The sequence below is a fragment of the Acromyrmex echinatior genome, chromosome 12 (assembly GCF_024713525.1).
Source record: "Acromyrmex echinatior isolate Ae372 chromosome 12, ASM2471352v2, whole genome shotgun sequence".
NCBI classification, from domain to species: Eukaryota; Metazoa; Arthropoda; class Insecta; order Hymenoptera; family Formicidae; genus Acromyrmex; species Acromyrmex echinatior.
The window spans coordinates 13,293,275-13,316,492 of record NC_141863.1 but is presented as its reverse complement, the minus strand read 5'-3'; the positions used below and the strand labels follow the sequence as shown (position 1 = coordinate 13,316,492).

Sequence of the window (23,218 nt, the reverse complement as noted above, 5' to 3'; positions counted from 1 at the left end):
CGCGGCAACATTTTGCGGTTACAGGTTTTGGGCCGTCATGTCCTCTCTTAGATTTCTCTCTGCTTCCACCATACACCTTCTTAATACTCTTACATTATGATGCAACAATTCGCCGGTGGTATCGATAAACCGTTTCGCTTGTGAAGTAGATAATCTAGCCATATTATGAAGCTAGTAAGGTACGTGAGAAATTATATTAATAAAAAAAAACATAACAAAAGGAATTTTCTATGCATGTAATGAATTATGTACGTATATGATTTCCGTGAGAACTGCAAATGATTCCATGCGTGCACCCTAACCTATACTTTAAACGTTTTTGCGCGAAAACACTGATATTTCTTCAAAGATTAATGTTGTTTTTGCAGATTTTTGATGAAACTCAGTCATGAGACTGTAACGATAGAATTAAAAAATGGCACTCAAGTCACCGGCACAATTACAGGTATGTCATAATGACGTTTTATTGTGTGACTTGGCGTCAAGTAGCGTTGGGTTAGAAACAAATGTGTTGATGTATAAAATTAATTATACCAATATGGCAGATCTATTTGTAATTAAAAATTTTAAGTTTTTTTTGGGTATAAATATATAAGAATATATTTTTGTGAAAATGTCAGAGAATAGAAATGTTATCACTACTATTCCATTACTTATTATAACAACAATTTGATAATGATGTTGCATTCTTTATGACTGTAACGATAAGCAGTTAAACACTGAGAATGTGCTAAAGTCTTGAGAAAGTCACTTTATGTATATAAGTCACTTGCACCATTATGCGTTTATTTACTGAAAAAATAATTTGTAATAAGTAATGGGTAATGTTACTTCGTTACCAATTACAACTTACAAAAAGTAATGATTTACAAATGCTAGGTTAACTTTTTCAATAATGAATGACTTTTTCAACTCGTTTCAAATACTGAATGACTGAATGATCTTCCAAGCCCTATGTTACTATTGTAGTTCTAGTGAAAAAAAAAATCATGTCACACAATTACATTATGAAATCATGTAATTAAGACAAGTAAATCATGTAATGGATAATTCTAAATTAGTACGTGATTTTCTAAAATAAATAGTAATTTAAAAAATCATATGTTCTTTTTTTTCTATTTCTATCATTTAATTCTTTAAAATTCAATAACTACAAAATCACATGATGGACGAAATTATTTCTAATATGTGATTTTTTAAATTGTAATTTTAAAAAGTCACGTATTGATTTGGAATAATCCATTATGTGATTTACTTATCTTAATTATATGATTTTGTTATGTAATTTTGTGACATGATTCTTTTCAGTAGGATAATAAAAAAGGATAATAAAAAAAAGGATAATAAAAAAAAATTGTTACTGTCATTATTATTATAACGGAGTAAGGATAAGGAAAGTAACGATGTGACAAGTAACTAATTATTTCCATTCCATGTGTATTATTATTAATTATAAATTATTTTAAACCTTTTCATTTCTTACAGTGAATAGATGTATTGGTGTACTAATGTCATTGTATATAAATTAAATGTAAAGATGTGCATTTAATATGAATACAAAAACCAGTTAAACCATGAAATTATCAATACATTTTATTGTGCTTTTAGATAAAGTATATATTTTCTAATTTAAAATAATTGCATTTCACTTTTACATTCAAATTAAATCAATATATTACAGCTTTAATATGTGTCAGTGCATCCAATTGAAATTTTTATTAATTATTAGGTGTTGGAATTAATTCGTAGCGTTTTTAAATGAAAGAATGTTATTTATTTCACATGAGCATTAAAAAATACATTAATGAAAGTACTTCCCATCACTTGTAAAACGCTACGAATTAATTCCAACACCTAATATATATTTCAGAACTGGGATTTAGTTACATATTTCTGCTGATTTTTAGTTTAGTTCTTGCCCATTGCCATTTAAGCTGCGCGCGGGTTGCATAAGGGACAAGAATCAAATTGAAAATCGGCTGAAATGTGCAACTAAATTTCAACACTATATATTCATATGTGATCTAATGTCATTTATTATTGATAAATTATTTTGCTGCAGGTGTTGATGTTGCCATGAACACACATTTAAAAACAGTAAAAATGACAATAAAAAATCGTGAACCAATACAACTGGAAACCCTTAGTTTACGGGGAAATAATATAAGATATTATATTTTGCCTGATTCATTACCATTAGAAACATTACTAATTGATGATACACCAAAGGCTAAAGCTAAGAAGAAAGAAGCTGCAAGAGGTATGTTTATGTGTCTAGGCATATATTTGTGTGTCTAGTTTTAATAATAAACAGAAATATCCAATGTTAAAGGAAGTTACAAATAGTAAAATATTCCACAATCCATTTGTTAAAAGTACTTGTAATTCAGTGCTGAAAGGGATAATCCAACAAGTATTAATCCTATATTTATACTTTTAACTTTAACTGATAAGAGATATTTTCTTTTTTATACTTTTTTGCAATCATTACAGTTATATAATAAAGTTTTCTTTAGTTATATTAATTATACTATTTATTTGTAGGTGCTGCCCGTGGTAGAGGACGCGGCGCCAGGGGCGGTAGAGGTGGCAGGGGTGGACGAGGTAGAGGGAGAGGCAGGCGATAATAACATTCAACATATTCTTCACATGTATTTTCAACATACACATTTTCTATCTTTGTGAAAAGAATCATTATTCTGCTAATTTTTATAAAAACGAATCTATGCGAAGCATAGATAGTTTTCTTGATATAGCTCTATAATAAATTTCAAGATAACGTGGACATCCATTTTTAACAGATTTAAATGTAGAACATACAAGCATTCCGATATTTTAATCTTGTATTCAATTTTATTATCTTGATATGCTTGTAAAAAAATATAGAAAATTTGTAAAATTGATTTTTGACCATTACATTTATGCGTGCTATATAATTAGCCATAATTTTCATTGTAATATAATTCATTTTACGTAATGTAAACTCCTTATTTGTTAATTCTATTAATTTGAATAATCTAATATTAATTTAAATTTCATTACAAATTTTTCTAAAAGGAGTTACAATTTATAATTACAAAGATATCATGCTAGTACAAATTACATTTATTTCATTTGCGCCAGAGCGTATGTACACCACCCGTGCGATACCATTGTAAAACTCAAAGACAATAGATTTAAATCAATATATCTACGATAAAATTACTATTCGATATAACTAGAATGATATAAGATTTCTCTGTAATTTAAATATATTGAGGATTTTCTGAATAAAACAGTATGGTTAAAAGCAGTTTTCATCAGTTTTTAGATTTAAATGTCATTTTGCGTATCAAACCAAGTTCGCTTTTGTTATGTCCGCGTTAACGAACTTCAACGTACACTCGTATATTTGTCTAACCACTTCTGTCAATATTTACGTTACACGAAACCCCACGACTCGTGACAATGTAATTCGCACGTCGTTACTCGCGACGATCCCGTCCAAAAATGTTCGCACATGATTATGTGGAGGTCATCAAAAAGGCTGATCATCAACTGCTTACAATTTGTCATTAGATGCGGTCGCAGTAACTTCGATGCGGATGATTTAGATGACATTTCGGATTACGACGTCCTGGATGTTCCTAGTAATGTAGCGATAATTGCCTCTGTTGCCGCGGAGAATCATCTCCGTTGTTATGAGAAATGCATTTATTTAAAAATATTCAGTTTAATCAGTGAGAAGAGCTCTTATTTTGTCTATTTATATTTGTATAAGTAAAAATAATTAGTGACCGCAAAGTGATCATTAAATTTTTATATAATTTTTAATGCGATTTATACAATTTATATTGATGTGATTCATACAAATTGTTTATACAAATTTAGTTCTAAATGTATATACGTAAAAAATTATTATTTATTAGTTATTGGATTTCTTACAAGACAACTGAATCTATTGATTCTATAACAGAATCTATTGAGATGAGTCAATATGCTGTCAAATGAATTTGACCCAAACTGAGAAAAAAATTTAGAAAGTTTAAATTATGGTATTATTGAAATATTTTTAATCTTTCGGAGGGTCAATTACAGTAGATCTATTGACCTATTTAATTATAAATCTATTTTTCGTTCTTGCATTAGACTCTGCACTAGAACTTTTTTCTCGTTTTGATTAAATATCAAATATATTTGTTTTACTTTAAGTTCCAAAAACGTATATCTACTAATTCAACCACAGAAAATAGATCTTATATAAATTTATTCATCAGAAGTATGAAATTCAATTTTTCTTAGATTTACAATTGGATTATTTTGATTAAAATATATTTAACATTCATTCTTCTCAATACGAGTTATGTCATTTTGGTTTCTTAAAATTAATTAACTTTTATAATTTAACACAAATTAAATGGATCTTACAGATCTAACATTAATAATCGTGTTGCAGATTTTGATGTCAACAGGAGAGTTAAATATATCTGATTAATCAATTCTAATCCTATTAGATTAAAAATATTATTTGATCTAATCTAATCTTATTATATCCTAAAATATTATATAAAATATGATATGAATCAAATTTTGCATTATACTTGATAGCAAATTCGATTGGATGTTCTCAGTATGCACTGGTGCATATCGAAGTCGTCGTATATACAGATTGACGTAAAAATGTGTGTTTAATATAAATACAAAAACCAGTTAAACCGTGAAATTTTTAATACACTTTATTGTACTATTAGATAAAGTATGTATTTCATAATTTCAAATATTTGCATTTTACTTTTACACTCTGATTAAATCAATGGTTTTAATATGTACTAGTGCGTCCAACCGAATTCGCTATAAAATTGATCAATAAAAAGCAATTAAAAAAAAATAAAGTAGCAATAATTGTAATCGATCTCACAGTATATCTCAAAAGATAAATTAAGCCGAAGATATACTATCGACATGTCGCGGTTTGTGAAATGCTGGCAATGCTGGCATTATAATAGAGAACGAGAAATCGCGGGTGGGATTGATCTTGGCAATAAAAATCATCGTTGATTTTATTATTTTGGTTCGCTCTCGGTTCTTGGCGGCGTAAATCAGGGCGGAAACGATCGATATCGCGGATCCGGGGGTAGCTTTATGACGAGACATAAAGTGCTCAAACGGACGGTTCAACGTCCTTGCAGTGCAATTTCAGCCGCAAACGTTCGCGCTACCAAGGCAACCGCGCCAGGACGATCTCCAGCATCGACCGGACGCGCCGGGAGCGAGGAGGACCTCGCCGCCGGAAGTGGTGACCAAGGTGCTGCAAGCTCTCGAAGAGATGGGCGAGCCCGTGGGACCGTCGACGGTGGAAAAGATGCGCGAGTCTTCGTCGAAGTCCCTTGGGTACCTGCTGCATTCGGGAACATCGTCGACGAGGATGAGCTAACAGATTCGCCACTTCGCAGTTTCGATGAACTTCTACCCTGTGGAGTCCAGAGTTCTTGGTACATCAGCCACTCGGGACTCTCGTACGTGCGGACTCTCAGAAGAAGCGAACGATTTTCGTCCATAGAATATTCGACGTTCGTTCTTGTGGTTTTATCTTTTTCTTCCTTTCTCTTATACAGACGTGTAAGTCTTAATTGTAATAATATTATATGCGCGTGTAGAAATAAACTGCATACGATACTTGAAAGATTCGGAAACTTTGCAGTTTAGATTTCTTATCAAGAATCATTCATTGCGTTTTTCATATGCGATTGTGTATTTGTCTGGCTATATGTTGCATATTGTTGTATTTACTTCACCGAAAAATGTATCAACGGCGGAAGCTATTAATAAAATCTTGTTACGACAAACTCGGTCCAATTTCCGAATTGAATGAATTCTTCGCATTGAAATTTCGTTAAATTTCTGATTGACCGTTGATTGTATTGATGTAAAAAAAAAACAGCTTCATTTTTGTAGACTATTTCGTGGAAATTTTTGCGGCGAAAAACATTCGATCGTAATTTATCAAAAATGTTTCTAGAAAAGTCTTTTCATACGTGTATAAAATATTATTATATCATCATGACTATTGTTGTTATTTAATGTATAATTATCACACAATAAATATACTTTATTTTACTATTATTTTAGTGTTTATTAGATGCATAAACTAAAACAAAATTAAAAAGGAAATTAGCTTAGCTGTCATCAATCTTTCTTATTAAAATTATTCATCTTATTTTTGTAATTTAGAGAGATTACATAAAGGTGTATGTAAAATGCATTGAATAGGTGTTTTATTTATACATTTGTGATTTATTGATCGGTACAAATGAGCGCAATTAAATTAGTGAATGAAGTTGCGATACGCAACATCTCTTTTAGCGGATTTGGGTGGATGCACTAGTGCGCACAATCTGCAGACTGTGTACACAAATTTATCTATAACGTCTCTCGAGAGATATATATCACACATAATTACTTCAACTGAATAAAATTAATTATATTATAACAGTTATATTATGTGAATAACTCATAATAATCATATTTTATTTTACGTATATATCCAGTTTAAAACCAGCTTAATTTTAATGCTATTTTCATAACAAATGAATAAACAGTATGTAATAAATATTTAAAATAATTATTCCTTTTTAAATTATTTTAATTTCAACAAAGACGTCGAGACTCGGAATATAGTTATGAAAAAATATCAAAGTATCAATATTTAGAATAGAGTAAAAATATACAAAATTATAAAGAAATATATAACAATATTCTGATTGAATTATGATAGAACAAATATTTTATCCTTAGCAAAGAATTATATCGTTTCCTTCACCAAAATCTGCTTGTGTATACCAAAGATTTTGCATACTACTTGCAGTATCTTTTTAAGTGAATTAAGTACGGCAGTTTTCAGTGCGTATTTAGTGCATGCAATAGCCGAATTCGCTGTTCATCGAAATCCTTTTACAAGAATCCGATAACGCCGCAGGCAACGCGCTCGCCTGACGATCCGGTCTTCAGACTCTCTTCGGTTCCACCGCGGCCGAGGTCGTCTGGTTTCGCGTGGATCACCAGAGCTCTGCCGATCGCACCCCGAACGCCCACTAGGCTCAAGTAGTGATCCATGCCGTCGATATGCGCCACTCCGTCCTCTCCGACCTCAATATTGCCGAGATCGCCGACGTGACGTAACGGATCACTCGGTGCTCCGTGATTCACCTGAAACGCAATCACTCTTCGTTTACCGTAACGTAAAATGGAGAGAGAGTGTGTGTTATCGCGCGGAGGAAATCGCGACGGTTCAATCCGCGAAGCGTGAGGCTATCAATTTGTGCTAATCGCATCGCATTTGCATTCGGAGAGTTTCGATTCAACGCAACAACGGTAATCCGGTTTCTCCTGGAATTAATCTGAAAATTTAACTTCCTCGACTTTTGAATCGGTCTCAGAGATTTAGAAAAATCAATCACTCGCTTCATAAAACACTCACTTCTACATGCAAATGCTGTCCAATTAACTTAGATTTTTGCGAAAGTGGTAATTGGAAAGAGTTTGAATAAATTTTTTTATGATCCTACGATAGAAGTATAATTTGATCATCTGCTTTATTAACGTGAATCTTTGATATTTATAAATTTATAATTTTTATAGAACAACTGATACGAGAGAGACGCAGGAACGATGTGTAACATAAAATGCATATTGTATATATGCATTATATATGTATTATATTGAATAGAAAAAGTTCGTAGTGTTACTTCATTTGTATCATGTCACATTACACTGTTGAAAATGTCATGAAATTTAATGTACTTTTAAGTTACATAAATTTAATTTAATTTTATGACACTAAATTAAATTTAATGTATCTGCAATTGAAAAGTACAACATATTTGTATACATGTACATGAAATTTAATGTACTTTTCATAAAATTTTACGAAGTGTAATACATGTTTTATTAAATTTTATGTAGATTTGGAATTTAATGTAAGTAAATGTTAAATTTATATTACTTATAACTTTATTTTCATCGATAACATTAAATATTTTTAATGTATCTGCTTGAAATTTGCTTCTGTTACATGTAACGGAAATGAAAAGACAATTTTCCATTTTGTTCAACTCATAGTTTTCTATATGTAAAAATTACCAAACTCGCAGAAACTCAAAATAAGACATAATAATCTTTCGAAAATAAAATATTAAACTTTTTTTTAATTTAAATTTCATTCATTTTTAACGAAGTTACGGCTGCTTGAAGTTCGTATCGCTATGAACTTTTGTTCCAATATAATTCTTTTACATAACGAAAAAGGAACGCCTGAGCGTATACATGATTTTGTAATTTATTAAAAATTTAATAATTAATTAAAAACAATAATATAAAGCAAAACAAGTAATCTATACTACTTGAGCTTCCTTCCCCTGACGTTCAAAACTCTAATTCCCTTCTAATCCTCCCTCCCCTCCCAACAAATCTCCACACTTATGAAGAAATGCTTATTAATTTACCATAAACTAATTATGATGAATAAGTTGTCCTATCCATCCTCTTTTTTCCCGAAACGGCAGATATCATCTTTTTATAATAGTGTCCGGGGACGTTCGGAAAAATTTTCCAAAGGTGTCCCAAATAATTATCGCTTATAATTATCCTAGACGCCTTTAGAAAATCTCCGTGGACACTCCTGGACACCTTAGAAAAAGAGGACGAGTAAAAGAGAGCGTCCGGCAAAAAAAGGACGGATGGCAATTCTAGATGTGCATAATTTAGAATTGCAAAAACATTATTACCATGTACGGATTGAAATGCGGACCAGCCGAATTGCAACCTTTCCTCAAATCTCCTTTTTCGTGTACATGGAATCCGTGCAAGCCCGGATTTAATTCCGTGATCGTGCCTGTGACCCTGACCCCCTCAGGATGCTGCTCCAATGTCAGCATCCCTCGGGGTCCATCCACCGGCGAACCATCTTCACCGAGAGATTTCATTTCCACTACAGCTTTCAAACCGACTGCCTACAAATTAAAAAACAAGAATCATAATTTTTTCAGATGTCAATATTTATTGGCAGGAAAGATCAATACAAGTAATTATTTTAGTTGAAATAAAACAAAATATACTATAAAAGAGAGTAGCATTTCGAAAGTTAGATAAATAGCACATTTGTCTAATACAGAATGTCCCATGGGAAGCTGCTGAAACTAATTATTTTTAAACGCATATAGGAAATAGGAGAAATAAAATATTTAACGTCATTTAGTAAAAAATCCATACACTGTACACGTACTATTAAGAATTTTGAAAATACCCCAGATAACAAGCGATCGTTATTTTGACGTTTCGATAATTAGTTATTTTGACGATTCGATAATTAGTTATTTTAAATTATTGACATCATGTGACCTATTTAAGATATAATAATGACATTATCTTCTTAACCAATTAATGACATCATTCATTTATAATGTCTTTACAATGTCATACTTAATGTCGAATAAATGGCTAATTGTCGACGTACTAGTAATATTATTAGTAATCAATTAATAACGTCATACATTTATTCCGTTAATAACACGAAAATAATGATGTATCTTTGATGTCAGTTTATGACGTTATGTAAGTGAAAAGAAATATAAGAATTCACCTCACCTTTTTAGACGTCAAGGAGCGTATTATGGTTCTTAAAATGAAGTGGAAATTACAAAAGTAATTAAATTTACTAGAATATTTATAACTTCAACACTTAGCAAATTTGATCATTTTTGTAATTTTCACTTCGTCTTAGGAACTGTACAGCTTTGTCATAATAATAACTAATTAATGACATCAAATGGACGACATCTTGCTCAATAACACGAAAAATGACGTATTTTTGACGTAGACTTATGATGTTATGTACTTGACAACTCCACATCATTTTTACGACGTTTGGACGTCATTTTAAATGTCACATTTGTCATAAGAATAACTAATTAATGACGTTAAATAGGCGACATCTTACTACTTGAGATATGTACGTATTTTAAGATTGGCAATATTTGACATTTATATAAACATTTATTAAATAATACGAATATGTTCAATCGTATTTATTTTGATAATATGTAGATAAATAAAACTGATCGCAAATGTCCTCTATTAAAAAATATTTTATTCTTCCTATTCTTTATGTTTACAAATATCAACTTATTTCATGTGACATGATATCTCATACATTACTTCTTTATATTTTAAAAACATTATTAAAAAGATCACATAAATTTTCTAGAAAACGAAAAAATCTATTTTTTAATTTGACAAAAAATTAATGACTAATAATATCAAATAATTAGTATAAAACATACTATTAATAAAAAATATATTAATAATAATTAAATGTCATTTTCATAATCCTTTAAATCTTTTTGAGGTATGATGATACCTTAAATTTAAATCATCCTTTTCGTGTTGTGATAATTTTTTAATGAAGTTAATCTATTTTCGATGATTGATAGGATAATGATTATTAAATCCATTTATGGTAATAACTCGAATATCGTGTTTTTAAATTGTGTCACTTTTGAAGTAAAAGAGTGATAATTATAAGGATCATTACAAGGATCATTACAATGTCCTTTCTAATTTTTTTGAAGTGAAATCTATTTAAAAATGATGAAAATACTGTCACTATTGAAAACGAGTGAAAATATTTGCATTCTTAAATAAAAATGTCAGATTTTCACTCTTTTTTTTTTAATATAGTGACAGTATTTCATACTTTTGGAGATTTTACTCAACAAAAAATTGAGAGTTCTAAATAAAAAAATTGTAAATATTTTGATAAATTTTTCGATCAAAAATCCATAGATTGGCGAGAAGTAGAACGAAAATCTACGCAACCGAGTATCTACGGAAGCAATTTGTTACTGCTCGATTATAGCTCGATTAATTCATAAATGCTGCCGCGCAAGCGGAGTCCCGCGGGAGAACGCGAAGACCGGAAATTGATAATGACGCGTCCGCGAGTATCGCGTACGAGTGATGCACTATGTAGTGCATTCGGGAGAAGGGAACGGTGTGCTTCCTATCTAATTTGTTCTACCTACTAAACCTCGCATTAGAATTGCGCCACTCTTGCGTACACCTTGATTTACCTACCTCGCGATTCGTCGACGGACGTCAAGTTTATCTGGTTTTTTCTACTTTTTTTTCGTATAAGCGAGGTTGTGGTTCATGGATAAAATCCGCAATTACCAATGCGACTGGGGGTATAATCTGTGGCGACGATGAAACGGTTAGAAACTGTGCGCAAGGTCGGCCGTAGTGAATCGCTGCTTCGTTAGAATTGCAAGGGGCATAGGCGAAGAGCGACCGCTCATATAGTGAAAGCGTCCTCGTGGCATAACGATGCGCATCAGTCGACGTCCTTCGCGATGTTTAAATAACTTAATGGCTAATTATGCAAATTTCCACCTATTAAAGATAGACTGTGTAGTTAATGACTAATAACAGAGTCGCGCCGATGGACAGGCCGATGAATTGTATCGCCACGTTCGTCGCGGAGGATGAAGAAGTCACGCGCGTGGAAATGTTTATCCGAGGTGCACACGAAGAAAGAGAGCGATGCTGCGTCGTTTAAGACAATTCATACACATCTTTTTGATACTAAACGAGAATAAAACGAATGAATTTGCATATTTTCTTTGAAAAATATATTTCCTCATATATATTATTTACTACAGTAGCAACAAAAAATAAAAAAAGCTTTTCAGAAAATAAGTTTGAAACATTTTGATTAAAACTTTGTGATTATAATTTTGATAACTGATTGTAGAGGAATAAAAGTAGGTTTTTTTCAGTTTTTTGTTTTGCAAAAATTATAACTTTTGAGTTATGTCCTTGTAGCAAATAAGCGATATTTTCGAAATTTACGAATTTTTTCTAGAAATGAGAAAGTCGTTTGCACTGAAAGAAAAAGAGTTACAATTATCATAATTTATAGTCATTTTTGATGCCAACTATATATTTACATTTATTTTAATCATACAAGTTATAATTGTTTTAATTGTGTCATAATTATGATTTTACTATGATACGCTTTCATGTGTGTGTTATATTAAGAGAATAATTATTTCTTTATTCTTATATAATTATTCTTATATAATTATTCTTATAATGTTTTTTAATTTCATATAACATCGAAAAGGGTTACAAGTCAAATACAATAATTTTACATTATTTTTATATACTATTTAAATTAATCCTTACTTTTTGTATTATTTATTTTTGTTCTTACTGTTTCTATTATTTCTCCGCATATTAACAGATTTAATATCTCTATTATTTTTCTGTGTCAACAGATTTAATGTTTCTTTTATCCACGACATTTCTCTATAACAATTTTAATATAAGAACTGATTATAATGGTAATATTTGCGACTTCAATGGTTGAACAATTTGATATTTTTTAACCAAAGGGACCATTTGGATATCAATAATTCTATCAATATCATTTGATGAATTTTATACCATCATTTTATTACATCAAATATAAGTTTGTGTTATGTTTATATAATCAACCATTAAGAATTTTTATTACGTTTGTATCTAATTGATTATATGTTTAACATTGATAATGACCCGATCAGAGTCGAAATATTTGTTTTTGTAGCGCTTTTCATTTGTAACTTTTATGTTAATATTATACCTATATCATATTAATGAATTTATTATATTTGGCTCGTAGTCCTTTTCAATATTATTTCTTTTAATTTTATATTACTTGAACCATATTATATATTTCTTTATTTTTTCTTTAATATTTTTTATTATTATCATAAATAATAAGTAAATGTTAAGAAAATAATTATATTCATTATAATTGCAATTGCGTTTATTTTTATTATATAAAAATGCTTATTTTATTTACTATCCACATTTTGATATTTTATCATATTAACATTTAAAAATACATATTTACAGTATAATTTTTTTATGGTTGAGGGAATTATAAATATAAAATTATTACTAATATTATAGCAATAATTATGTAAAAATGAAGGTCATAATTATAATTATTTTACCGTATAATTATAGTCATAAATTTTAAATTATAGCAATTATAGCTAAACATTTTTTCTCAGTGTAAGATTTTTATCAAGTGTATATAAACAAACATATAATAATAAAATAATATGTAAATAAGTATTACTCGATGTAAATTTTTGTTATAAAATATTCATATGAATAAAAATGAATTAATGTAACTCATTTTTTTCTTCATGCTGTATCCATATGAATAGTAAATTATTACGTTCTACATAATTCTCGTTTCATCGTCTTGCTAGTAACGCCGAATGACAGATGATTGCTACTTCAATAACGTTCGACGGAAATGTTCGTAACGGCTGTTATTTGCACGTAAGGCTATAAATATGACGATACCAATTACCGCAAGCATTGAGATACAACAGTAATCTTATATCGAGCAACAAAATAACATGTTGAGTTGATCAAGGGAAATTAAAGTTGAACAAATAGCGACATGAGGAATAGCTCCGTTGAAGTTTAAGAGAAAAGTGAAGGGATGTTCATTAAATGTTTTCACACAAGTTTAACAAGATTATATAATTGATTTCAGGTCGATAAGATCCGTGTAAGATGTGAAATGTAAAATGAAAAGGTCGATCGATCGTTGGTTAGCAATTATCTAATTAAAAATCAGAAAATTCTTTACAGTCATACTTTTAAAGTGAAGTATGATTGTAAAGAATTCGTGAGATTGATCACTTAAAATTTTTTCTCAAAAGTGGAGATGTGAAAACCGAAAATATTTCAACAATACATCAATCTAAGAATTCTTGAAATTAAAGATTAATTAAGCTAAAAGTTTCTAAAGCAAATGAAAGTTAAATGCCGTTAATAAGGCACACATTGAATCTATTTTGAATTAAACAAAAAATATAAACATTTCGTTTTTTCTTCGGATCATCTCGGCTCAATTATATAATAAGTTCTTTTTTTATTTCCAAGTGTATGCATTGAATTAATCCTAACCGGATCAGTGTGTCGTGCTCTTTACAAAGGTTGCAATCATGTAATATAATTTAGATTTAATATTTCTTTATAATTTTCACCATATAATTTTTCAATAATATGACACAATATAATTCTCCAAATCCAATATTTGAATAATTAAATTATGTTAAATACTGATATATCATTAAATTGATGATTTATAATGCAATAACGATTAATATCAATTTTCAATTTTATTAGTAATTATATGAAAATGATATCACAAATCAAATAAAGTTGTATATAAAATTTAAAAAAATATAAGTTTCTAAATAATTGTAATATAATGCCTTAAAAAAAATCATATCACAATAATCAAGAATCATTTTATATAAAATTTAAAAAACGTGGTAGTTTCTGAATAATTATAATCAAATATAACGTAAGAAAAAGAAGTGTCATAGAAATAATGTCATAAAAATTCATTATAATAATAAAAAAATAATTTATGATTTTGATAATTAATGGACAATAATTAATATCAATTTCTAATTTTATAAGTAATTATTATATATAAAAATATAATAAATTTTGTCAGAATTAAATAAAATTATTGCACAAAAAGAAAATGCGAGAATCTTTGAATATCTGTCAAATATAATGCAATAAAAATTCATCATATATACAATAATAAAAAAAGACAAAAATATAAGTACGTACGAAATAATACGGTTCCATATAGACCTCGTAAAGATCACTCCTAGTCCCAGGATATCCCGGCAGACTCCTAATGAACAGAGTCCTGTCATTCACCGAGTCTGCTGTCCTGTCGTACGGTCCAGCTCTCGCGATCGCGATCATACCGATCAATATCGACAGCCGCCGCATCTCGCGAGTCGGGAGTTCCGAAGGCGTACCGGAAAGATTTAGCAGCGATTTGGTCCTCGCGAGGAGTCCTCCAAGTCGATCGGAGGATAAAGCGGGTCTGACGGCCAGGACTCGACGGCGTCTCTAAGATCTGCTTGCTGTGTTTCTCCTTCCTCCTTCTCCATGCTGTATTACCTCCACCTTCTCGACTCGATCGCCACGAGACCTGGCAGCCCGAGATTCATCCACTTCTCACGATAACGATCTCGGAGCCGTACCGATCAAGGAGCTGCCTCCGGAACCACCGCTTTTCAAAGACTGCTTTCCTCAGAGAAGAAAAAGAAGAAGAAGAAGGGGAGGAGAAGAAGAAGAAGAAGAAGAAGAAGAAGATGCTGTAGCGGCAGCAGAGGTAGAACTAGAAGTTACCGGTTCGATTCCCCGTGGCGTGTATTTATGCGTTGCGTCATCGGCGAGTCACGACGAGGACAAGGTAGGTTGTACTTGGGTGCCAAGCTCGAGGAGTGCCGTGACACCAGGGAGTCTCGATCGTGGATGAGCGATACCGATTTAACGAGACGCGATCTCGCGATCGTGTAACTGCTATCGGCTCGCAATCAGTGATTGCGTATGTGAAACCTGCTCCGGGCCCTCCTTCTTCCTCTTTTCAGACAGATCAGTTCGGTGCATCGTACCGTATGTACTCGATGTACATCCGCCGTATTCAGTTCTCCAATGCACGTGGCCCACGCGCGAGACCGGCTGAGTGAAAGCGAGACGTGCCCCACGGGTGCTTCTCGCTGCGGGCTGACGGATCGCTTATACTCTGCGGACTAATCTGGACATAGTCATCTTGTAAGTAACTCTGAGAGGCAAACGTGAAAAACTGCGAAAACCAGAACGGATAACTTTCGTAATTATCCAATCGGATCGGTAATAGCTGTAAAATTCATTATCGTCAAGGGCTGTAAAGGTTGATCCAAACTAATTGATTTTCGAATGAGAATAAATTAAATTACAGAAAGAGAGAGAGAGAGAGAGAGAGAGAGAGAGAGAGAGAGAGAGAGAGAAATAGAATCAATTAATTGCATCATATAACGAACACTGATTTTGAACACTAATTAAAAATTCTTTAATACATTTTTTTGTAATAAAAAAATAATGTAATGAATAAAAAATATCGACGTAATTCACTGATATTGTGTTTGCTCTTTATTTTTTTATTGTATATTTAAGTGTTTGACATTTTGACATTATGACTTCTTATTATCATTATTGGTTTCATTTTATTTGCACTATTATTTTATTCGCACTTTTTCATTATATGTATATGTTGAGTTTTAGAAATTTGTATTGTAGCTTTTTAGTTTATAATTTAAAATATGAAGACTAAGTATGGGTCGAACGCATTCTTTTGATTTAATAACAAAGATAATATTTTTGTGATACTATACCTTGTATTGTTCTTTATTTAATAGATTTTTTTTAATTAAAAAAAGGACGTCACATTACTATTTATACAATTATTGATTTTATTTTAACTACACAATTTATTCTTCGTATTCAGAACTCATGAGATGAATCAGTTTTATCCGAGTTTCAATATTACAGAAATTGCTTTATTTTCAATTGTCCAGAATTATAAAAAAAAAATACAAAATATACGTGAAAGTTAGAGCATACTTGAATTATTCAATCAAGATTCGTGAATGTTATAAAAGTAAGTTACTACCCGTAAATATACATATACTGATAGAAAATTTTTTGGTATTTATGATTATAATCATACCGTAATTATAATTATTACTGCAAAATAGTAATGTTATGTGTATAGTTATATCAATAAAATATAGTAACTGAAAATAATTAGTTTTTGTTACTATAAAAACGATCACAATTACTATTTAATTAGATTTTATAATTTAATTTATTACTATACTGTAATTTGTACTATCAAGACATCTCCCCTCTCCCATACAACATGTTAACATTGAATTAATATCTCAGAAACGTTGAATTGCAACATTGCAACATCGCGAAATGTAGATTCAATATTGAAGAGACGTTGCAAAAACGTTTAATGTCAAATTACAATGTCTGTGAGACATAAAAAATTTTTCGCATATTAATTAATTTAGTTTTACTATTAAAATAAGTATTATTGTGATTAACATCATATTCTGGAACACACACGACAAAATTATAATTGAAAAAAACGCTTTTCTTCTCTCATTTGGGAATTAATTTCCTTATTTACCTAAGCAGTTACCCCATCCAATCTTGTACCCCATCCAACGTTGCTAAACCTTTGTAATCGTACGGGAATTGCTGCTTCGATGATCCACGAATATTGAATGTTAGTGGATGTATAACTGTAACATATAGATATCTATGCAGCAAGAATTGACATCGTGCGGACTGGTCAAACACAAACAATACCACACGCACTAGCATTCTGCCGATTCCCACATAAACATATATCATTTAGAAATGAGTTTCGTTAAAAGATCAATTTAAGTGATTTAAATTTTCTACTTATATGACATTTTATTTTTATTCATTTTTTTACAAAATGAAATAGATTTCGACATTTAATTTATTCAATGTCGTTTCAACGTTGCAGCAACATTAATAATCAATGTAGAAAAATCGATATAAATACAACATTGATAAAACTAACACTTGACACTTCACATTCAACGTTGCAACATCTCAGCAATATTCTTTCAATGTTCTGTGCTGTATGGACACGGGTATCTTGCATTAACAATAAGAGCACGTGCAGCGACATCGTAGAAATAGTGACATCGCAAAACTGATGATATGTATCTTTATGCGAGCTGTCGGGTGTATCAGATATACATAATATAGCTATAGTATATTATATAATATATGTTATATGTATAATTATTAGGGTTAAGTTAATTTTTTTAAACAGTTTTTTTTAAACCAAATTTATAAGTTAAAGTCAATGGCTTATAAAATTAATAAAATTAAGTTAAAAGTTGAAGGGAAAAAAATTAACTTAATAAAAGTTAAGATTGAATTAATTTAAGTTTAAAAAAAGAATGTTAATTTTGAAAAAATTATTTTTGAGATCAGAATGTCCTATTTTTTCTAAAATAAGACTTATTTTAAATAACAATTATTGTACAATAGAGATTATTGAGTAAATTTAATTTTTTTGTTCACGTAAATTTATATAAATTACTTATAATGAGAATCATGTCTCGTAAGATATTTTTGTCAAATTTTGCAAGAGAGACGAGTATATATTTGCATTATCTCTCTTTCTTTAACCTAATCTCTTCTGAAATTCTCTCTTACATTATTCACGTATATTTATGATTACATGGACTAGATATTTGTTACAAAAAGTATATGTAAAAATTTAGAAAATGATTGAATGTGCAGCACTGTTTAAAACAATTTTTCATCTATTTTATATTTATGTTGCTTATTTTATATTTATGTTGCTGAAATACAATATTGTATAATGTGACTTTTATTATAGGATTTCTAATTACAAAATCATTGCTTTTCTAAATTAGCTTTTTCTAAATTAATTCTCTAATTTTAAGTTCAAAATCTTATAGAAAAAAATATTGACTTAAAAAAAGATTAAAAAATGTTAATTTACAAAAGTTAATAAAATAAAGTAACTAAATTAAATTAATAATTAATGTATTTAAAATTAACTAAGTTAAGTTAAAAGTTATCAACTTTTTTTAACTTTTGACTTTATTTTAACTTTTAGCTAGTTATTATTATACTTAATTCTCTCTCTCTCTCTCTCTCTTTCTCTCTCTCTGATGATATATTATAAAAAAATTAAATTTAAAGTAAATTTATAGTTAAATTATAGTTATTGTAACCATTTTGATAACAATAACTAATTATAGTCATTTTCGTATTATAGATACATATTGATAAAACTGTACATATATAGTTATTACTAAAATTATAGCAATAACCATAATTATAGTAATTATAGCCACAAATATAAAAAAAATTGTTTTCAGTGTAACAATTAAAAGTAACATAACGTTAATATCATAATATCAGCCCATTCGTCCCGATGAGTAATGTTTATGAAATGTTGGCATGATGTATTAAGACAAAAAGATAATTCGCGTAATTTCCTTGAAGAAAATACCCGTGGAAGTTTCGAAAGTATAATCAATGTTATAATTTTACACTCCATAATATAAATATAAAATAATACGTATGTTAAGTGAAATTATAACATTGATGTTATGTTACTTTCAGTTAGTGTTTGTTAAGTGACCTTAAAACTCGCGCGCATCACTATAATTTATGTTTAATTTTTATCTTTAAAAATTTAAATTGATGCTTAAAAGCAAGAGATAATTTGTTTTTAAGACAGAATAGTAGCAATTGGTAGAATTCTAAATATTAATTGAGAAGAGAAAAAGAACAGAGTGATTATTATATAGCATTTATATATATGATGACTAAGATATATTTTTAAATTTGATCGAAGAATTAAATAAAATAAAACATTTATTTGTAAATTTAATTTATGATATTACTACTTTTAATTCTGTTAGAATTGCGTTTCAAGACTGAAAATTAAATTTGATGCAGTTTGCAAGATTAGATAAGTAATATATAAATTCACATGGAATTATTTAAATATTAAAGATCCAACTACTTGACCTTTATTTCTGATTTATTGTATTTTCACATTGCGGTCTCAAAAAATATTATATTTAACAAAATAAATGTAGAACTATCTATTACTACATCTTGCAGTTGATCTGACTTTCTTGGAAAGAAAAAGATATATTTACTCTATTACACATTACCGATGGAAAATATAATTTATTCTATCGGCAAAAATACGTTAGTACTATTAGTTAACGGTATTTGATTTTAATATTAAAAAGCTAAGTGATTCTCATGAGAATTTGACATCGCTATGAATATCAATCGAATTTTTCCCGCTATATCGATATCGGTGTTTTATTAAACTTTTATCAAAAGATTTCACGAATTACTCATACAAATCGAATTTCACGTTGCATATTTCTACTGAGTATTCTAAGTGTAGTATGCAAGGTTTACTTACATAGTTGCAATCATCCGCATTTGCATGCACAAACCGAATGTGCGTGCGGCGTGCTAAGGATCCGCGAAGAGTTTTCTTCAATTCCGAAGATAATCCGATATCGCGTTCCCAAGAAACGACGCGCCGGACGATGTGCTACGTCGCGGATTTTTAATCCTGTTAAAATAATTTACGATTATGTGCGACAATAAAATTCTTTCGTCTCTGTGCAAAACAACGAAAGACAGTAACACAAGAAAGAAGGAGGATAAGGAGAAGAAAGAGAGAGACATAAGACGGAGGTCTCGCTATAATGGTACATCTGACAATGAGTGTAGGTTAAGCATAGTAGGATAGAAATATTGTAGTAAGCGTCCTCAAGGTAGCCCTTGAGAGATACAATTCTCTTGAGGGCTACAAATAGTACAAATAGGACACGAGGATTATAAATGATAAAACATTTTACAAAGAGTACAAATAGTAGAAATAGTAAATAGTTTCAAATGTATCATCTGAAAAGATATGGGCTGCAAACAAATCTGAGACCTTAATGGGAGGATCTTGTTTGCCTATTTACACTGTTTGTTTATATCACTTTTGCCGACAGTTCATTTGTGCAAAATTTATTGTCTACAGTTTAATATCATTGCTTACATGTACTATTCTCTGCTTTAAAAATATAAATTATTTTCTTACTTAACTTAATCTTAATTTTATATTGTGCAAACGTGCTTTTATACAATCGATCTGTAGGCAATAATGCATGTAGGTAATCAATCAAGATAATAATGTATGTAGCAAATGTGATTTCGTCTCTGAAATGTTTATTTGTGCGCAAAAGATTGGTGCAAGAATTTGTGCTTGTAGACGATTGAGCTGTAGGCAATAATTTTTGGACGCAAATGAACTGTCAGCAAAAATGATGTAATAAAAGGTAAACGATGCATCGATTTGTAGGCAAAAGGAACTGTCTCGACCTTAACGTCTCTATTAACAGAACACTATAATGTCAATTAATTCGTCAAGAAATTCATGAAGGAAGGCGATGTTACATATTTAACCAAAGTTAATACTAATAAAATTTGTTTTACATTTGACGTTAATGAAATGAAAAATGCATTTATCTAAAGATTTTCGACGTACACTAAAAAAACTTGTTAATATATATATTTGTTTATATATAGCTTGAAATATTAAGTAAATATTTTCTTATTTGAAATATTAAATAAATATTTATTATTTTCAATTAATAAAAAAAAAAAATAGTTAAATCACATTAATGATCTTTGTATTGAATAAATATATGTTTTCATTTAATAAATATTTACTTACAACTATTCAAACAAATATAATATTTATTAAAATGTAATTCTTTTTCTTAGTATATGACAGCGTGAAAATGATTGCAATTGATTTTCGTAAAGCGATCATTAACATTTAACTGATGATAATTGCTTTTAAATTTATTTAAACTGTATTTGAAATAATATAAACAAATAAAGTTAATAAAATAAAATTTCGTAACAATTGAACAATTAAAAATTAATAAAATAATGCATTAAGCTTTCATAAGTTGATATTTTCATTGATAAATCTCGACATATGATTTCTATATAAATTCTAAAATACTATTTATCATATTATCATATACTATTTACCATTATTATTAACTATATTTGAAACAATATAAACAAATAAATTTGGTAAAGTAAAATTTGATAATAAATAGTTAAAAATCGAACCATTAAAAATTAATAGAAATTGCGAGCCATTATATGGCTTGATATATAAGCCATATATGGCTATTAAGTTGATATGTTTATCGATAAATCTCGACATATAGATTCTATATAGATTCCTAATGTGCTGTTTACGCAAGTTTTTCCTTATAATGTTAGAAATTAACACAATTACTTATAAATGCGTCACGATTGGCACAAATGCTTACTTTTTTCTACAACGTTGAGCTCAACGATAATAATACATAAACTTTATTTTCAATGGGAGATGGTAAAGGTAATAACTTTCTACTATGAGATACTCATCTTTGCAACGTAGCGTTATTGCCGAAGTTTACTTTCGAAGGTATTCCGCGATATATGTTTTGAAGATTGACAGCAACGTTGGAGAGTCGCACCTCGAAATGACCAAGGTAATCTTTATTTTATAACAGAAGAAATCCCGCAGAGTCAAGGAGGCGAACCATGAAGGTGTGTCGTATCTTTATGACACCGATGTCTACGCCATTGCCACTTTATGGCGCATCGCCGCAGGTGTATATCAATGAAAGGAGATGCAGTATCGGAGCAACGTTTGTGTTTCACGTTGATCGACGAAGATTATTACGCAAGAGAACCTTGCTAATCATCCCGTTCGTTACTAGAGATGTTTAATTATCATCATCGTTTGAATCAAGTCGCCGATATATCAATCGAATTTATAATTACTCTCTTGCTAATTCGCGTCGATTTATTTATCCAGAGAAAACTTTCAATTTTTTTTTATAAATTGTATTTAGTACAAATCGGGAATTCTTGAAAAAGAAATAAATTATTTTAATCAATCATATTATTTAATGTGATCCATAGTATTTAATGTGTGAATGAAATTCTTTTTTAGAAAAAAATGGAAGAGAATTAATTGTCTTATTTCCGATATAAAATGTCGTTTTCAGTTTGAAGTTTATTTAAGTAGTTTATGAAGTGCGATTGGAGTGAAATTACCTCGTTTTCCTGAGAATGGGAAAATCTGGGTGAAACATTATAGACGTGATTCGATCGGAATGTAGTCTGACTATAAACCATTGCACAAGGTCTATGAAACCTTGGCGCCATGATGAGTAATGTTCTAGAAGAGGGGAGATAAGATAAGGTGTAGGTACACGTAGGTATGTACGAATGGTCTCCGTGGTCGACCAAGGAAGGCGAATGTCATAACTGCTTTCCGTAGGTTTCAGTTTCCTCTAACCGGTGCTACTATCAACGTTACATTTTTACCGTTTGTGCCGTTTAACTTGTTAATTAAACATTCATCATAATCGACTAGTGCGTTTAAATATTTCATATTTCGCGTATTATATCACTTGTAACACATTTATGCAATCTTGACTATAAAGATAAAGCACCACTAGTTTATTATAATTTCTTGGAAAAAGCAATAATAATATATTTTTATATATTTTTTTAAATATAAAACGTTTACATTAATTTGTAGAGGTGTTTTATTTTTGTGTGTGTTTAATTTCTAAACTCTAGAAAGAATTAAAAATAATTTAAATTTTAACATTGTTTTCTTTTAAATTCCATGACAGAAATT

The 23,218-nt window shown here is 29.7% G+C and overlaps 3 protein-coding genes and 1 long non-coding RNA gene across 4 annotated transcripts; 2 read left to right on the top strand and 2 right to left on the bottom strand.

Annotated features, from left to right (window-relative positions):
• The first annotated feature begins 25 nt into the window (after positions 1-25).
• Positions 26-3,292, top strand: SmD1 (small ribonucleoprotein particle protein SmD1). The gene is made up of 4 exons (XM_011051266.2): positions 26-179; positions 369-445; positions 2,063-2,260; positions 2,545-3,292. The coding sequence occupies exons 1-4, from the start codon at positions 166-168 to the stop codon at positions 2,625-2,627; spliced, it is 372 nt and encodes a 123-aa protein (XP_011049568.1). The 5' UTR covers positions 26-165; the 3' UTR covers positions 2,628-3,292.
• A 136-nt stretch (positions 3,293-3,428) lies between these two features.
• LOC105143180 (uncharacterized) lies at positions 3,429-6,088 on the top strand. The gene is made up of 2 exons (XM_087411603.1): positions 3,429-3,629; positions 5,169-6,088. The coding sequence occupies exons 1-2, from the start codon at positions 3,500-3,502 to the stop codon at positions 5,411-5,413; spliced, it is 375 nt and encodes a 124-aa protein (XP_087267729.1). The 5' UTR covers positions 3,429-3,499; the 3' UTR covers positions 5,414-6,088.
• Positions 6,089-6,237: 149 nt separating this feature from the next.
• On the bottom strand, positions 6,238-15,694 carry LOC105143176 (superoxide dismutase [Cu-Zn]-like). The gene is made up of 3 exons (XM_011051264.2): positions 14,689-15,694; positions 8,763-8,987; positions 6,238-7,185 (listed from the first exon to the last, which is right to left on the bottom strand). The coding sequence occupies exons 1-3, from the start codon at positions 14,854-14,856 to the stop codon at positions 6,931-6,933; spliced, it is 648 nt and encodes a 215-aa protein (XP_011049566.2). The 5' UTR covers positions 14,857-15,694; the 3' UTR covers positions 6,238-6,930.
• Positions 15,695-21,272: 5,578 nt separating this feature from the next.
• LOC147907951 (uncharacterized) lies at positions 21,273-22,846 on the bottom strand. The gene is made up of 2 exons (XR_015546833.1): positions 22,627-22,846; positions 21,273-22,436 (listed from the first exon to the last, which is right to left on the bottom strand). It is a non-coding gene; the product is annotated as an uncharacterized LOC147907951 (long non-coding RNA).
• Positions 22,847-23,218: the final 372 nt, after the last annotated feature.